We start from the raw sequence: 16,064 nt of genomic DNA, 5'->3' as shown, positions 1-16,064 counted from the left end.
AGTGGTCATTCAGGGTTCCAGGCAGTGCTGGTATGCACAATCATAGGGTTTTGCCCAGCGCAACGCTGGGTATCCCTGTTATTCTACACACACACACACACACACACACACACACACACACACACACACATATCTGTAATATATATATATATATATATATATATATATATATATATATATATATATATATATATATATATATATATATGTTTTGTCATCATCATGATCATCATCATCAGCCATTGCAAGTCCACTGCTGAACAAAAGCTTCCCCCAGCATTCTTCATGAATTCCTTAAATGAGCCAATCCCTGTCACGTTTTGCCTGCAAACCTCACTACCTAATCTCTCGACCTCCTGTCTGGCCTTTTTCTGCTACGTTTACAATCCCTTGGAGTCAAGTCAGGGAGCCTCTTGCTCCATCGGTTTTATATATATATATATATATATATATATATATAAAACTTGTCCACTGCAAGACTAGTTTTTCTTCTCGGATTGAGAATGAGAGCTAGAGTAAAATGATCCCAGTACTGGCGAAGTACAACTGGGGAATGTGTGTGTGTGTGTGTGCGTGTGTGTGTGTGTGTGTGTGTGTGTGTGTGTGTGTGTGTGTGTGTGTGTGAACAGTGATGCTTGTAAAAGTGGAAGTGTTGTTGGTAAGGTATATCCCATTGGATCCCAGGGGTGCTTGGCGAAGCATGGCGCTGGGTGGGAACTAAGCGTACCGCCCTCCGCCTATCGGCTCATAGTCGCGAAGCTCATAGGTCCCTACCCGGGGGTTTCCAACTTTATAAAGACTTGAAAAATACCAGTTCTGTCCAATATTCCGGACACCGGGCTCCAATGGGATATATGAGTCAGAATCTAGACATATCCCATGCAGATCTGACAGAGTGCCAACACCATGCCAGCACGTGAAAGGACATACTACCACCCCTTTTTTATGTCCTCTGTGGTGCAGGCTCAAACCCTAGATTCGAGACACACACATTGTGAGTACAGTCCACCGAGTCATGGCATCTTGTATATACCTGTGCTGTAAACTGGACAAATTGTACGGAGAGTTAATACGATGCTTGGTAGTGGTAGTAGTACTAGTGGTAGTAGTGGTGGTGGTGGTGGTGGTGGTGGTGGTGGTGGTAGTAGTAGTAGTAGTAGTAGTAGTAGTAGTAGTAGTAGTAGAAGTAGTAGTAGTAGTAGTAGTAGTAGTAGAAGTAGTAGTAGTAGTAGTGGTAGTAGTAGTAGTAGTAGTAAAAGTAGCTGCAGAAGTAGTGGAAGTAATACTAATAACAGTATTAATAATAATAATAATAATAATAATAATAATAATAAAAATAATAAAGTGGTAGGTGGGGGCGCTCACCATCCACTCACTCGATGTATTGCTGCTCTCGGGTGTCTGCCCTTTCCTCTCTTCCATCCTTCTTTCCTTCCATTCTCTTCTGTCTTTCTATCCTTCATTCTTTCCTGTCCTTCTGCCTACGGGTGACTTTTCACTCTCTCTTCTGTTTTTCTTTCCTTCATTCTTTCTTTTTCCTTCTGCCTGTGAGTGACTCTACACTGAGTGACAAGCCAAATGGTTTCCTGTACACAAGGAAACCATTTACTATACTGGGTTTGAACCATATAACCAAATTTTGGCGCCTGGTGGTTTAATGGGTAATTATTGTGCTCCAATCGGATTGAGCCGGTGAAGGTTTATATCCAAGGGATGGTTGGGGTTGACTGCTCATGTAATGCCACTCAGGGATGAGTGAGGCTTGTCACTCACATCTTAAATGTCGAGACCAACTGCCTAGCCCCGGGCTCCTACGCTCCTCTTGGGGCAATATAGGATTGGATGATGGATGGATGGATGGATAATAATAATAATAATAATAATAATAATAATAATGATAAAAAATAATAATAACAATAATAACAATAATGATAAAAAAAAATAATAATAATAATAATGATAATAACAATAATAATAATAATAATAATAATAATAATAATACCTTGTTAACAAGTGAAAGTCAAAGGACGAGACAAACGGAGAGAGAGAGAGAGAGAGAGAGAGAGAGAGAGAGAGAACAAGATACAAAAAAGAGTATATAAAATAAAATTATTATTGGTGATAGAAACAGGGAAAAAACACAAATTAAATTTTTTTACTGCTTAATATTTTTTAAATTATTTTTTGCATATTCCATTCCGTATTATTATTTTTTTTTTTTAATCGTTCCATAGACTCTTTATACTTTTTGCAGTTCTTATGGATTCTTTTGCTTTTATTATCTTTTAAACTATCCTTTTTTTTTTTTTCTATATATTGAACCGTCACAAAGTTACACTTGTGTTTTGTTTTATTTTTTTTTCCGTTTGTTTATATTTCTAGAATTTTTTAGATTGCCTACCCTGCATATTTCACTTATGTATGTGTATATGTCTACATACATACATATATATGGATAGATAGATAGATAGAATATAGATATAGATATAGATAGATAGATAGATATGGAGCCTCTGTGGTACAGTGGTAAAGTGTGCGTTTTCGTACACTGATGAACGAGAGTTCGCGTCCCGCCAGGGTAATAAACTTTGGGAGCGTTCTTCTGATCACGTACTGCTTTGGCGGACATAAGGAGTGATGTGGTTGAACTAGTGTCGCATACTATAAAGTATGCTTGCACCCAGTCGACTTGCGAGGGCCGATTACACTTGGTTCACAGATTACACACACATCCAAAGCCACTCCAACACTACAATTACACTTACAAGCACTTCTCACCCTACATACAATCTCTACCAGACAACCTAAGCCACTTGGTAGAGATACATTGGCTGTATCGTCCCCGCTTTGGTCAGGATAGGTCGGTCCTGCAGTGGACACTCAAACGGCTGATGAGATTAAATATATGTGTGTGTGTGTGTGTGTGTGTGTGTTACAGGGAATTTGCGTAACCAGTGATTAGGTTAATCCAGATGAATGTTAAGCGTTCACCTAAATTAACCTAACCTATCTTACCCTAACTAACCTAGCCTACCCTAACGTAAACTTAACCTAGATTATCCCAGCCTTTAACCTAACCTAACAGCAGCCTAAATTAACCTAACCTTTATTAACCCATCCTAATTTTAACTCATCTCACGAATTCCCTAGGGATTTCATAAAATCACTGGTTACACAAAGTAACTGTAACATATGCATACACGTATGTATGCACAGGTCTCTCTCTCTCTCTCTCTCTCTCTCTCTCTCTCTCTCTCTCTACATATATATATATATATATATATATATATATATATATATATATATATATATATAATGTATGTCTGTATATATTCTTTTAGTCTTAATTTTCTTTCACTTTATATATATATATATATATATATATATATATATATATATATATATATATAATGTACACACACACACACACACACCTATGATCCTCTCTTCACCCTATTTCTTTTTAGCTGTTGTTTCGAAATCCTCAGTCTGTTTCTTAGTTAAATTTCACGGAGGGGGGGGGACTCATATTTCCTATTTTCTTCTGTAACTGTTACAACAGAAATCAATCTCTTTTACTAATCTATTTTTCATTGTCTTTTTGGAGCATCGTCCTGTGATCTTTTTAATTAGAACTAAACCATCAGTACCTCCTGTTTAACTCCTTCACTGATAGTAGTGTGTCCTCGTTAACACTCTTCTTTGTACGCTTATTTTATCTCTTTTTTTTTTTTCCTACTTTGCCATCGAGTATTTTTATTTCGCTATTTTTTTTTTATTTTTTCCTTCCACTTTTTATGGACCGTCCTTCTTCTTTTTTTTTTTTTTTTTTTTTCGTGCGAGGTCGATTCTTTCACTCGGTAATTTCGAAGATGATGATTTGCGAGAAAATGACACGACCGGTCCCAGAGAAAGAGAGAGAATTCCTGTCGCTGTCGGTCCTTAATTACATGTGTTCAGGGTCTCTCTCTCTCTCTCTCTCTCTCTCTCTATCTCTATCTATCTATCTATCTATCTATCTCTCTTTCTTTCTCTTGCATCATATTCCCTCTCTTCCTCCCATCCTCATTCTTCTTTCCGTCTTTCTCATTCTTCCTTCCTCCCTCCCTTTCATATCTTCATTTCTCCACACTTTATTTCATCGCTGCTTCCTTCCTCACTTCTTCCTTTTTTTCTCTTCCTTTATTCCATTCACCCTGTTCTTCCATTCTCATTTAGATTTTTGTATTTACTAGATTATTGTATTTTTTATATTTCATCATATATATTTATTTTTAATTCTGGTTTGTTTTAATATTCGTGGTAAGGTATTTTTTTTTTTTTTTTTTTCGTTTAACTTCAATTTATTTGTATGGGCTGCATTTCTTGTATAATTTTTAGTCTTTTCTTTATTTTCCTTTCTATTTAAGATTTTATTTGTATTATTTACTCTATTATTCAATTGTAATACTGTTTTTCTCTCGCCGTTCCTTTTATCGTGTCTCTATTTATTTATTTACTTGTCCCACTCACTTCTTTAATACGAGTCATACAGAACTGTTTTTATCTTTACCAGTCATCTCCTCTCTTCCCTATTCCCTCATCCAGCATTTCCCTTCTTTCGTATATCTTTATTTACAGTTCTTGGTTTCTTGTACGTCTTTAATTTCTTTATACATTTTCTGGATATTTTTACATTTTTAAAAATCAGCAATGATGAAATTTTTAGTATATATATATTTCTCTTTTTCCTAGATAAATTTTGTTTCCTATATTTACGCTATTTTAATGGTGAATTTTTGGTTTCGTCATATTTCCATTTTTAGAAGTTCATGCTGTATACCTTTGTTTTATTTTACACATCTCGTGAGTGTGAACCAGGCAGACTGTTGGATCTTCTTTCTTCATCTCACTCCCTTACTCTCTTCCATCGTTCATTTCTTTCTTCTTTTCTCATTTACCTTCTCTCATTTTTTTTTCCTTTTCTTACGCCTTCCTTGTCTTCATTCCTTCATCCTCCTTTTATTCTTTTGTTAATTCACTCCTCCCCTCCCCTCTGTCTTCATCCACTTCTTATTCTCTAGACTCTAGAGCATGTTTTTTTATGCGTATTTTTCCTACGCCGTATATATTCATCTTTGTGTTTTATTTTCTATAGGTTGTTGATTTTTCTATTTTCGCTTTTGTGTTTTATTTTTGTTTATTTTACTATTTGCATTATTATTTTTCCTCGCTTTATCTCTAGTCTTTGGTACTCTGTGTGGCTTTACCTTCTTTCTGTGTCCCTGTTTCCCTCTCTCCGTGCTGCCTTCCCTTTCAGTCTTCATTCATTTCTTCCTACTATTTTTTTCCTTTTTTTCCATTCAGTTTTTTTTCATTTTAGGGTCCTTCCTACCTTCTTTCATTCTCTTGCTTTCATTCTGTCTTCCCTTCCTTTTTGCTGTTTTCTTCTTCTCCCTTCTTTCCTTCCTTCCTACCTACCTTCCATCCATAATTCCTTCTTTCCTTCCTTCCTACCTACCTTCCATCTATAATTCCTTCTTTCCTTCCTTCCTACCTACCTTCCATCCATAATTCCTTCCTTCCTTCCCTCCTTCCCTCTGTTACACACTCTCCTTTACCCCAGCTGACTCACTTGCTTACACTTCTTGTATATTATTTTCTTCCTTTATTTTTTTCTTTTTCTTTCTGGTTATTACATTTGCTTGGATTTTTTGTTTGCGTGTATTTATAATTTTGTTTTTATTTAGCAGTTTCACTTAATTTTTTCGTCTCTCTCTCTCTCTCTCTCTCTCTCTCTCTCTAAGGCCAAACCACCCAGAGAGACCCCTCCATGTCTGTATGGTCTGTGCAACTCACCTCTTCAGCGTAAACCAGTCGGAGTATTGCAGCTTCTCCTTGTGTGCGTCTGTCTCCTTGATGTACTCCGCCTGCCCCATGTACACGTCGTACTGTGCACACACGTCATGAGCGTTTCTGCCCCTCTCCCTGTACACCTCTCTCAGGGCAGCCTCGTTCTGGGGAGGGAAATAGATAGAACGATAGATAGATTATTAGGGTGATGGATAGAGAGAGGGAAGGAGGCTGAAGTAACGTGTGTGTGTGTGTGTGTGTGTGTGTGTGTGTGTGAGAGAGAGAGAGAGAGAGAGAGAGAGAGAGACAGACAGACAGACAGACAGACAGACAGAGACAGAGACAGAGACAGAGAGAGACAAAGAGGGGGGGAAGAAAGGAGGAGGGATGGAAGGAAAGGACGTGAGAATAAACAAAATAAAATGAGGTAACGTAAACAAACTTCGAGAGAGAGAGAGAGAGAGAGAGAGAGAGAGAGAGAGAGAGAGAGAGAGAGGGAGAGAGAGAGAGAGAGAGATGGAAGGAGAGGACGTGAGAATAAGCAAAACAGAGAATGAGGTAATGTAAACAAATTTGGAGAGAGAGAGAGAGAGAGAGAGAGAGAGAGCTGAGGGCAGAGGAATGTGGTGAAAGGAGAGGAAAGAGAAAGGAAGTGCCAAAGAGGGGGGATGGGGGTAGGATGGGGGGTTATGGAAAGGATGGGGGTAGGATGGGGGGTTATGGAAAGGATGGGGGTAGGGGTGGGGGTATGGGGAGGGTGGGAAAAGGAGTGGGGAGTATGCGGGGGATGGGGGTAGGGGTGGGGGGTATGAGGAGAATGGGGGTAGTGGTTGGGGTAGGGGGAGAATAGGGGTAGGAGCGGGGGTATGGGGTCTGTTTTACTGTACTAAGGGAATAATTCAGAATTATTTTTAGAGGTGAACCAGGGGCATAATTCCTTGCTGCCTGGGGTGGAATAATGGCAGTTGTAGTGGGGGATAATTTTATTGACAATGTGGCTGGTGGTGGTGCCAGTCAAGGGAATCTATGTTTTCTTTAGAAAGTTATTTTTCGTACTTGTGATGGTGGTACAAAACATTGAGGTGAGGTAACGATGAGGGTAAATAATAATTTGTCTGGTTATCTTTACATAATCTTATTATATTAATACCAATAGTATAAACAGCAACATCAGTAATATATATATATATATATATATATATATATATATATAGATAGATAGATAGATAGATAGATAGATAGATTAGTTTATTTATAGATTGATAGATAGCAAGACAGGCAGATATATAAAAAATGAGAAGAATTATTTTTATTACAGTGATAATAATAATAATAATAATAATGGAGATAACAATAATAGCAGGTCAAACCATCAATATCGTATTTATAATCGTCAGATCATCATCATCATCATCATCATCATCATCACGTTTCCACCTTAAAATGGAAAAGGTATTAAAGAAAATACTACCGTAGTGATGATAATAATAAAAATACTATCCCATATTGACTATTATTTCAATGCCACAGAAATATAGTGTAGTAATATGTTTATGTTGACCTGTGATAAATTATGCCTATTATTATAAGTATTACTATTATCATTTATTAATCCCCTTCAATAATGCAAAGTGAAATATATTTGTGTAATGAATAGCGGTAGTGTAGGTAACGAGGCACGTAAAGGTAATCTGTTTAGCAATGGCTACACCAGGTACACAGCAAAGGATTTATCAGCTACAGCCACTACACCAACACCATCATCAACGGTTATAATAATGATAATGATAATAAAAATGATCAGAGTAATTAGAATAAGAATAGAAATAATAATAATAATAATAATAATAATAATAATAATAATAAGAGCGAATGCTCAGGTATTGGAAATGTTATAGGTGGGGGCGCTCACCATCCACTCACTCGATGTAATGCTGCTCTTGGATGTCTGCCCTTTCCTCTCCATCCTTCTTTCCTTCCATTCTCTTCTGTCTTTCTTTCCTTCATTCTTTCCTTGTCCTTCTGCCTACGGGTGACTTTACACTCCCTCTTCTGTCTTTCTTTCCTTCATTCTTTCCACTTCCTTCAGCCTGTGGGTGACTCTACACTGAGTGACAAGCCAAATGGTTTCCTGTGCACCAGGAAACCATTTACCATGCTGGGTGGTAACCATATAACCAAATTTTGGCGCCTGGTGATTTAGTGGGTAATTATTGAGCTCCAATAGGATTAAGCCGGTGAAGGTTTATATCCAAGGGATGGTTGGGGTTAATTGCTCACGTAATGCCACTGAGGGATGAGTGAGGTTGGTCACTCTCATCTTAAATGTCGGGACCAACTGCCTCGCCCCGGACTCCTACGCTCCTCATGGGGCAATGTAGAATTGAATGATGGATGGATGGATGGATTTCTGTTATTACTGTTTTGATAATAATTATCAATGCCACTTACTTCTACTGCTATTACTACTACTACTACTACTACTAGAACTACTACTACAACTACTACTATTACTACCACTATACTAGTAGTAGTAGTAGCAGTAAACGAAATACCTGAAGCCATTGCAATATTATCAATAAACTCACTCCACAGAGCCCAGATCTTCTCCACATTGAGCATAATAATCACAGCAAGTGTTTCAGGTCACACCCTCAAGGCCTTCAACACGTTAATGTATTTCCATATGTCTCTTGTCCTGAAGGGGTTGATGAAGGTTGCCAGTGTGAAAATTCCGTCGTAAACTGAGTAATATAACAGAGTAATATCATTAATTACTGTGGCGAAGAGAACAAAGTGGGAGATGGCCAGAGATTAATAAACTCTATGGATGTAACTCTCCACATTTCCCAGGCTTACTTGAAGCACCTTTTTTTTTTTTTTTTTTTTTTCTTTCTTTCTTTTTTTATGTGCTTGACTCTGGGCATAGGCTTCACAGCCTGCTTCCCAAGGCCCAGTAGTCCTCCTACATATCATACACCTCTACATGTCACCACTTCGGCGGTAACACCCACCGTCCATATTGAATACATGCTAGGGCTGTCTCATACTGAACAGGTGTATTGGTATTAGCGGGGGTATTTTTACGACATGTCAGAGGGTCTTCTGGTACATCAGTAAAGTCTGCTTTACATGAAATTCAAATCTTTAAATTGTTCCCTGCCCCAGCGGGAATTTGACCCTGGGTCCGGTAGGACCACAGGCCACCTCTCTACCGATTAAGCCACCGCCTCACCGTGTAGTGTTCCCTCCTCCATATCCCCTGAGTCCCATGACATCAGTGTTATATCGGTACTTCAACACGCTGATGTGAAAAACTAAACCCTCTTCACTAAAACTATCTGGAGGTAGCAACCAGACTACATGGAGAACTTCATGAAAGTAATATAATAATAATAACAATAACAAAAATAAAATAATAATAATAATAATAATAATATAGTAATTATAATAACAATAATTATAATAATAATAATAATAATAATAATATAGTAATTATAATAATAACAATAATAATAATAATAATAATAATAATAATAATAATGAAAAATGATAATAATAATAATAATAATAATAATAATAATAATAATAATAATAATATGAAGAAGTGACAAGTCACAGCAATAACAACAACAACAACAACAACAACAATAAGAAGAAGAAGAAAAAAAAAGAGTAGCAGCAGCATATCAACAGCACATACTCTACGGGCGCCACTCTCCATGCCTCACAGGCCGCCACCAAACACCCTTTACAGCCGGGCTATTCAACAGACGCGGATCATAGCCGGCCCTTGAGTCGTTTTTGACTGACCCTTTGACCGACTCAGAGGAATGAAAGTAAATAAACAAGCATAAAACATCATTTTTTCCTTTTTTCTTTTTATTTATGTATTTAGCGGAAAATGTAAACGCAATTAAATATGAATTTCTCGTTTCTTTCTGTATGTAAGTGTTTAGATAGAAGGAAAAAATACAGGTCAAATAATGTATGGCTCTTTAATTAATCTGAGTTTCATAATTCTTCCCAACCTCTAGAGTAGTTGTATAGGCCTGCTGTATAATTGTATTTATTGTATGTACGGCTGCGTCCCTGGCCGTCCCCGTAGTACACTCACCAAAGTATAAGCACTTCATCCTTGCCTCAGTTCAATTATCCCCACAAATTTTAATCTCAGTAATCTCATTAATTTTTCCTTCATCGTGGGAAGAGACAGACAGACAGACAGGCAGACAGACACGGGTGAAGGCACTGCACATCAGTACCTAAAACTGGAAAAGCCAAGATGAAGAGGGTCCAGATCGGGCCAACACTGTTCTACCTTCCCAGTCAATAACTTCTTCGTCGAGGATATAATATTAATTCTTCCAGTAAAACAGTGCACGACAGAATGATAGCAAGACACAGTTCTGGCCATCATCAGTGAGGGGTTAATAAGGCCGTCCAGTGACCTAACAAACACTGACTAACCAACTGACTAACTAACAACAACTGCAACAACAACAACAACAACAACATTGATAATTACCTCTATTGTTCCTCAGAAGTTTTCGCCCAGTCATCTTTCACCTCTCTCTCTCTCTCTCTCTCTCTCTCTCTCTCTCCTCCTCCTCCTTCTCCTCCTCCTCCTCCTCCTCCTCCTCCTCCTCTTCTTCTTCTTCTTCTTCCTCTTCTTCTTCTTCTTCGTCCCTAACTTGGCAAGCAGAATCATGGAGGTAGGAAGCCACTTTCTCCTGCCTGCCTCCCTGCCTACCTCCCTGCCTACCCTGCCTACCCCTGCCTTCCCTCCGCCTCCGTGTTTGTCTGTCAATTTACTTTTTTTTTTTTTTGGCTGGCTGACAGGAAGACTGCTTGCCTTTCTACCCACCAGCTGGCTTCTGTGTGACGCCTTTACTGCTTGCTCTCTACCTCACCTGTCTGTCTACCTGCCTATCTACCGAGCTTACCTGCCTATTGACCCACCTATCTACACCTTTTCCTCCTCCCCACGCCACCTACCTGCCGCCTATGGCACCTACAAACTCTGTCTACCCATCTACCAATAGTATTTGCTTACTTATAACAGCTTCATCGCCTACCCACCGACCTGCCTGCCTGCTTACACACTTACGAGTATTTGCGTGCTTGCCAACTTCACTGTCTACCTACCTACCTACCTACCTACCTGCCTGACTAAGCTTTTGTACATTAATTTTAAGTAATAATGCACATGAAGACTTAGTTATTCTCATGCTTTGTTTCACACGTGTTCTGCATGCTGGGCCGGCTTGAATATTTGAGAAACACGGGGACATATTCTGCATAGTTGTACTCAGTCTCATAAAGTTTAAATTATTTCGCACCTTCAGCCCGAGGACGCCCTTTGCATTTTGTTCTAGCAAACGAAACACTATTCACTGAGCTTAGTGATTGGGTTAGTGAAGGCTCTGTCTATCCCGTCCGTGTCTAAGGCTCTAAAGCTAAAAAAAACAAAAAACAAAAAACAAAAAAACAAGCATGAATGAAATGAAAACCGGTCATCGGGCTGAAAGTTTGTCCCCACACATGCCACATCCCTCTTTTTCACGATCGTTAACTGAGGACACACCAACATCCAGGTGATACGTGGAGCACAGAAAATAGTCAATGAATAATGGCGTATCTCTCATAGATATTGCCATCCAGAAATTTAAGCAATTTTCAGCACAACTCTCCATTTACATATATATATATATATATATATATATATATATATATATATATATATATATATATATATATATATATATATATATATATATCATCCAATCCTACATTGCCCCATGACGAGCGCAAGAGCCCGGGGCTAGGCAGTTGGTCCCGACATTTAAGATGAGAGTGACCAGCCTCACTCATCCCTGAGTGGCATTACATGAGCAATCAAACCCAACCACCCTTTGGATATAAACCTTCACCGGCTCAATCCGACTGGAGCGCAATAATTACCCACTAAACCACCAGGAGCCAAAATTTGGTTATATGGTTACCACCCAGCGTAGTAAATGGTTTCCTGATGTACAGGAAACCATTTGGCTTGTCACTCAGTGTACAGTCACCACCAGTCAGAAGGAAGAGGATGGAAGGAAAGAGGGATGGAGGAGAGGAAAGGGCAGACACCCGACAGAAGCACTACATCGAGTGAGTGGATGGTGAGCGCCCCCACCTACCACAAATAAATATATATATATATATATATATATATATATATATGTATATATATATATATATATATATATATATATATATATATATATATATATATATATATATATTGTATAATCCGTTTCTCCATTTCTGTATATCTAGCTGTTTATATCTTTTGCTCTGTCTGTTTATTCATGTGTTTGTCTATCTTTATCTGCTGTCTATCATTCTGTGTATATTTACATACATACATACATAGATATATGCATACATACATACATACATACATTCGTAGGTACGAACACACACAGAAACACACACACGCACGCACACGTAATTACATATGCATGACTCGCTCTGTTAATACACTGCCGTCAGCTGGGTAAATAGAAAGGCCCGATAGACACACAGGTAGATGAAACTGTGCATGAATGAATGGACATACCGTTCATTACAAACAGATAAGTAGATAGATAGATAGGTAGGTAGATAGATAGATAGACAGATAGATAGATAAAGGTTGATGGATGGCTAGGATGGATGAACAGGCAAGTAGGTACACAGGATAGTTAAACAGCCAAACACATAGGCGGAATAAACAGCTGAGTAGTGATAAACAGACAGAAAGAATGGGTGGATAGTTAAACAAATTGATAGAAAGATATGATGAGTGGACAGCTATGCAGATAGACAGGCAGACAGAAAGACAGACAGCCACGCAGACAGACCGATTGAAAGATAGACACGGAAATAAAAAAAGAAAGAAAGATAGACAGATAGATAGACAAATAACTGGACAGATAGCTGGACAGATAGGTAAGTAGATAAATGGAGAGAGAGAGAGAGAGAGAGAGAGAGAGAGAGAGAGAGGCACAGATAGATAAACATGGTAGACAGAATGGACAGGTAAATAAGCAATACTAACAGACAGACTAATCAGCACTGACAGATAAAAACAATAAAACCAAAAGTGAGTAATAGATTTAAAAGAATATCTAATACAATAACTGAGCGAAAATGACTGGAAGATCAGGAGAGGAAGAGGAGTAAGACAGCCTGAAGGTGAAAAATGAGGCTGTGAGAGAGGCAGGTGTAAAAGCAGACGCAGAGCAGGTGTGTGTGTGTGTGTGTGTGTGTGTGTGTGTGTGTGTGTGTGTGTGTGTGTGTGTGTGTGTGTGTGTGTGTGTGTGTGTGTGTGTGTGTGTGTGTGTGTGTGTGTGTGTAGAATGTGGAGAGATAGGAAGTGGAGGGTGTAAGAGGAGGAGGAGGAGAAGGAGGGAAGCCGAGAAGGAGGGGGAAGGAAAGAGTGAAGGGGATGTTGAGATTTTGAACTGAATCCAAAAGTGAGAGAGGCATGAAAGGAATAATATAAATAAAATAAATAAATTAATTAATAAATAACCAGTTAGATTATTAAACAATGACTCGATTTGATTGGTATAACAGATAGACCAAACGCTGAGTGATAGATAAATAGATAGTAGATTAAGCAATTACCAGGTGATTAGCAGACAGATTAAACATTGACCGAATAGATTAAGAGCTACGTAAACATTCAATAGATGTAGAGATAGATATATTGAAAGCTGGCCGATAGATAAACACACACATTAGACTTCGAGCCAGGAAAGTTATGGGCAGATTATACGTCGATCCGATAGATTAATGGATAGACAGTTGAAACATTGACCCGACCGAGGAGACGTGGGCCCTAATAGATAAAACACTGACCCGATAGATTAAAAGACAAACCAGTAACTCCATGGCTTAGTAGATAGATTAAATATTTACCACTGGATTAACAGACAGAGAGACCGATAGACAGGATAGACACTGACCCGAGAGAGTGGTAGATAGACCGATATATTGCGATAGATTGAGCACGGACTGATAGATACTGATAGATTCATTGACCGATAGATTAATAAGGTAAACACGGGTCCGATAGATTAATAGATAGATTGAATATTGACCCGGTTTTTTTAAGAGATAGATAAAACACCGATAGATATATTAAACATTTGCCGATAGATAAAACAATGCTGTTATATTAAGCCTTGACCCGATAGATTAAACCTTGGCCGATAGATGAAACACGGGGCAATAGATTCAGCAAGTGACCGATAGATTTACTGAGACCGGGGATGTGTGTGTGTGTGTGTGTGTGTGTGTGTGTGTGTGTGTGTGTGTGTGTGTGTGTGTCTTTCAATATACCTCCTGCTTCTTTCATTAGGCTTAGGACAAACTTACAGTGAAAGGTTTGATTGCGATGCCTGTGTGTGTGTGTGTGTGTGTGTGTGTGTGTGTGTGTGTGTGTGTGTGTGTGTGTGTGTGTCCTCAATAAACTCCTCAAAATAACAAAGGTAATTTCCAGTGTGACTAAAATAATCAGGCAGCAGAAAAAAATAAAATATAATAAATACATACATAAATAAATAAATAAATAACACCTAGAGTCTATTGATTACGCATTGACCCGATAGATTAACCCCTGAGATTAACCCCTGACCCGATAGATAAAACATTTCATTGGTAGGGCTGTTCTTGTAAAGGTTATTCTCGCTAAAACCAGACGACATTAATCAGTTCCAAGAAATATATACTAGTTATTGACTTAAATAGATAAATAGATAGATAGATAGGTTGGTAGATAGATATACAAAATCGGTCTACGTTAAACCGATAGATAGACCGATGGAGTAAACCGACAGATAGAGTAAGTAGCAGATAGATTAAGCTGATAGATATACAGCACTGAACACACACCAGCATACAGCAGAGAGAGACACCGATTAATTATACCGACAGTTTAAACACGAGAAGAGAGGTAAGGAGGAGAGGAAGGGGAAGAGAGGGGAGGAGGAGGGGGAAGGAAAGAGGGAGAGGAGAGAAGAGGGAGAGGGAAGGAAAGACGAAGTAGAGGGGAAGAGAATGAGAGAAAATGAAGAACGGAAGGGGAAATGAAGAGGGGAGAGGAGAGGAAAGGAGAAGGGAAGAGAAGATGGAATGCAAGAGGAAGAGGAGAGGGATGAGACAGGAGAGAAGGGGATGAAAAGGAAAGGAGGAGAAGAGAGCAGGGAGCAAGAGGGTAGAGGAGATAGAAGGAAAAGAAAAGGAAAGGCGCAAGAGGGAAGGGGAGGGGAGGGGCAGGGAGGGGAGGAGACTGAAAGGAAGGGAAAACATGGGAGAGAAAGGGGTGGGAAGGAAAGGAGGAAGGGAGCAGGGGAAGAGAAGGAGACGGAAGTGAGAGGAAAATGAGAAGGAAGAGAAAGGAATACGAGGGATGGGAGGCAAAGAGAAGAAAAAGAAGGGAATGGTAGGGAAGAGAAGAAAGGGAAAGGAAGAGAAGGAAAAGGAAGGGAAGAAAGGGAAGGGGTGGAAGGGAGATAGTTGGGGAGGGTGATGGAAGGTATACAGAAGGAAACAAGCAAACAGCAACAGACCTTATGGTCCTTTCAAGGCTGCTTATTACGGAGTATACTAAGACTACAAGATCTATTTCTACATACTGAAGGATAAGGATAGTAAAGCAAGAAGGCTCCCACCCGTCTCCACACCCTCCAGGAAAAAAGTGGGGAAGACCACCATGCAATACGGAAAAACTGACATGGAAATTTCATAGGAAGACAAAAGGAAAAGTTACATTCTATAATACTTTATCTATAAACTACCTGTAAGAGAAAGTAATAAAGTAAAATGAATAATCAAATAAATAAATATATAAGGCATGACATTATGTACGGGAACGGGGCGTCTGAAGACAGCGTGGAAATTGCACAGTGCAAAGTGTGGATGTTCAGGGGTGGTGCGGCAGTCTTGCCTGGCGATTTTAAGGTAGGCATCAGTCAGTCAGGCCCCAGCTCCGTTCAGTCCACTGTGGCAAGGAACTTTCCCACGCGGGACAAGTACACAAGTTACCTCCTGAAGCAGTGACCCCTGGTACATAAACAAAAAAATCCCGATGGTGGTCACTTAAATAACAGGGACCCTCAGTGATCCACAGCCCATCACAGGTCAAATGTAAAAGTAGTGACCATTAACTCGGGGCTATCTGTGCAGATCTTAGTCTG

The 16,064-nt window shown here is 39.0% G+C and overlaps 1 protein-coding gene across 1 annotated transcript in view; it reads right to left on the bottom strand.

Moving 5' to 3' along the window:
- LOC145417531 (carbohydrate sulfotransferase 11-like) overlaps window positions 1-16,064 on the bottom strand; it is a 104,426-nt gene that overhangs the window by 69,479 nt on the left and 18,883 nt on the right. The window contains exon 2 of the mRNA XM_080286241.1: window positions 5,839-5,996. Coding sequence (XP_080142367.1) covers window positions 5,839-5,996 — 158 coding nt within the window. The remainder of the gene's footprint in view (window positions 1-5,838; window positions 5,997-16,064) is intronic.

The sequence above is a fragment of the Coenobita brevimanus genome, chromosome 110 (assembly GCF_032717465.1).
Source record: "Coenobita brevimanus isolate Jiangsu-jjx chromosome 110, ASM3271746v2, whole genome shotgun sequence".
Lineage (NCBI taxonomy): Eukaryota > Metazoa > Arthropoda > Malacostraca > Decapoda > Coenobitidae > Coenobita > Coenobita brevimanus.
This window is presented reverse-complemented; position numbering and strand designations above follow the sequence as displayed.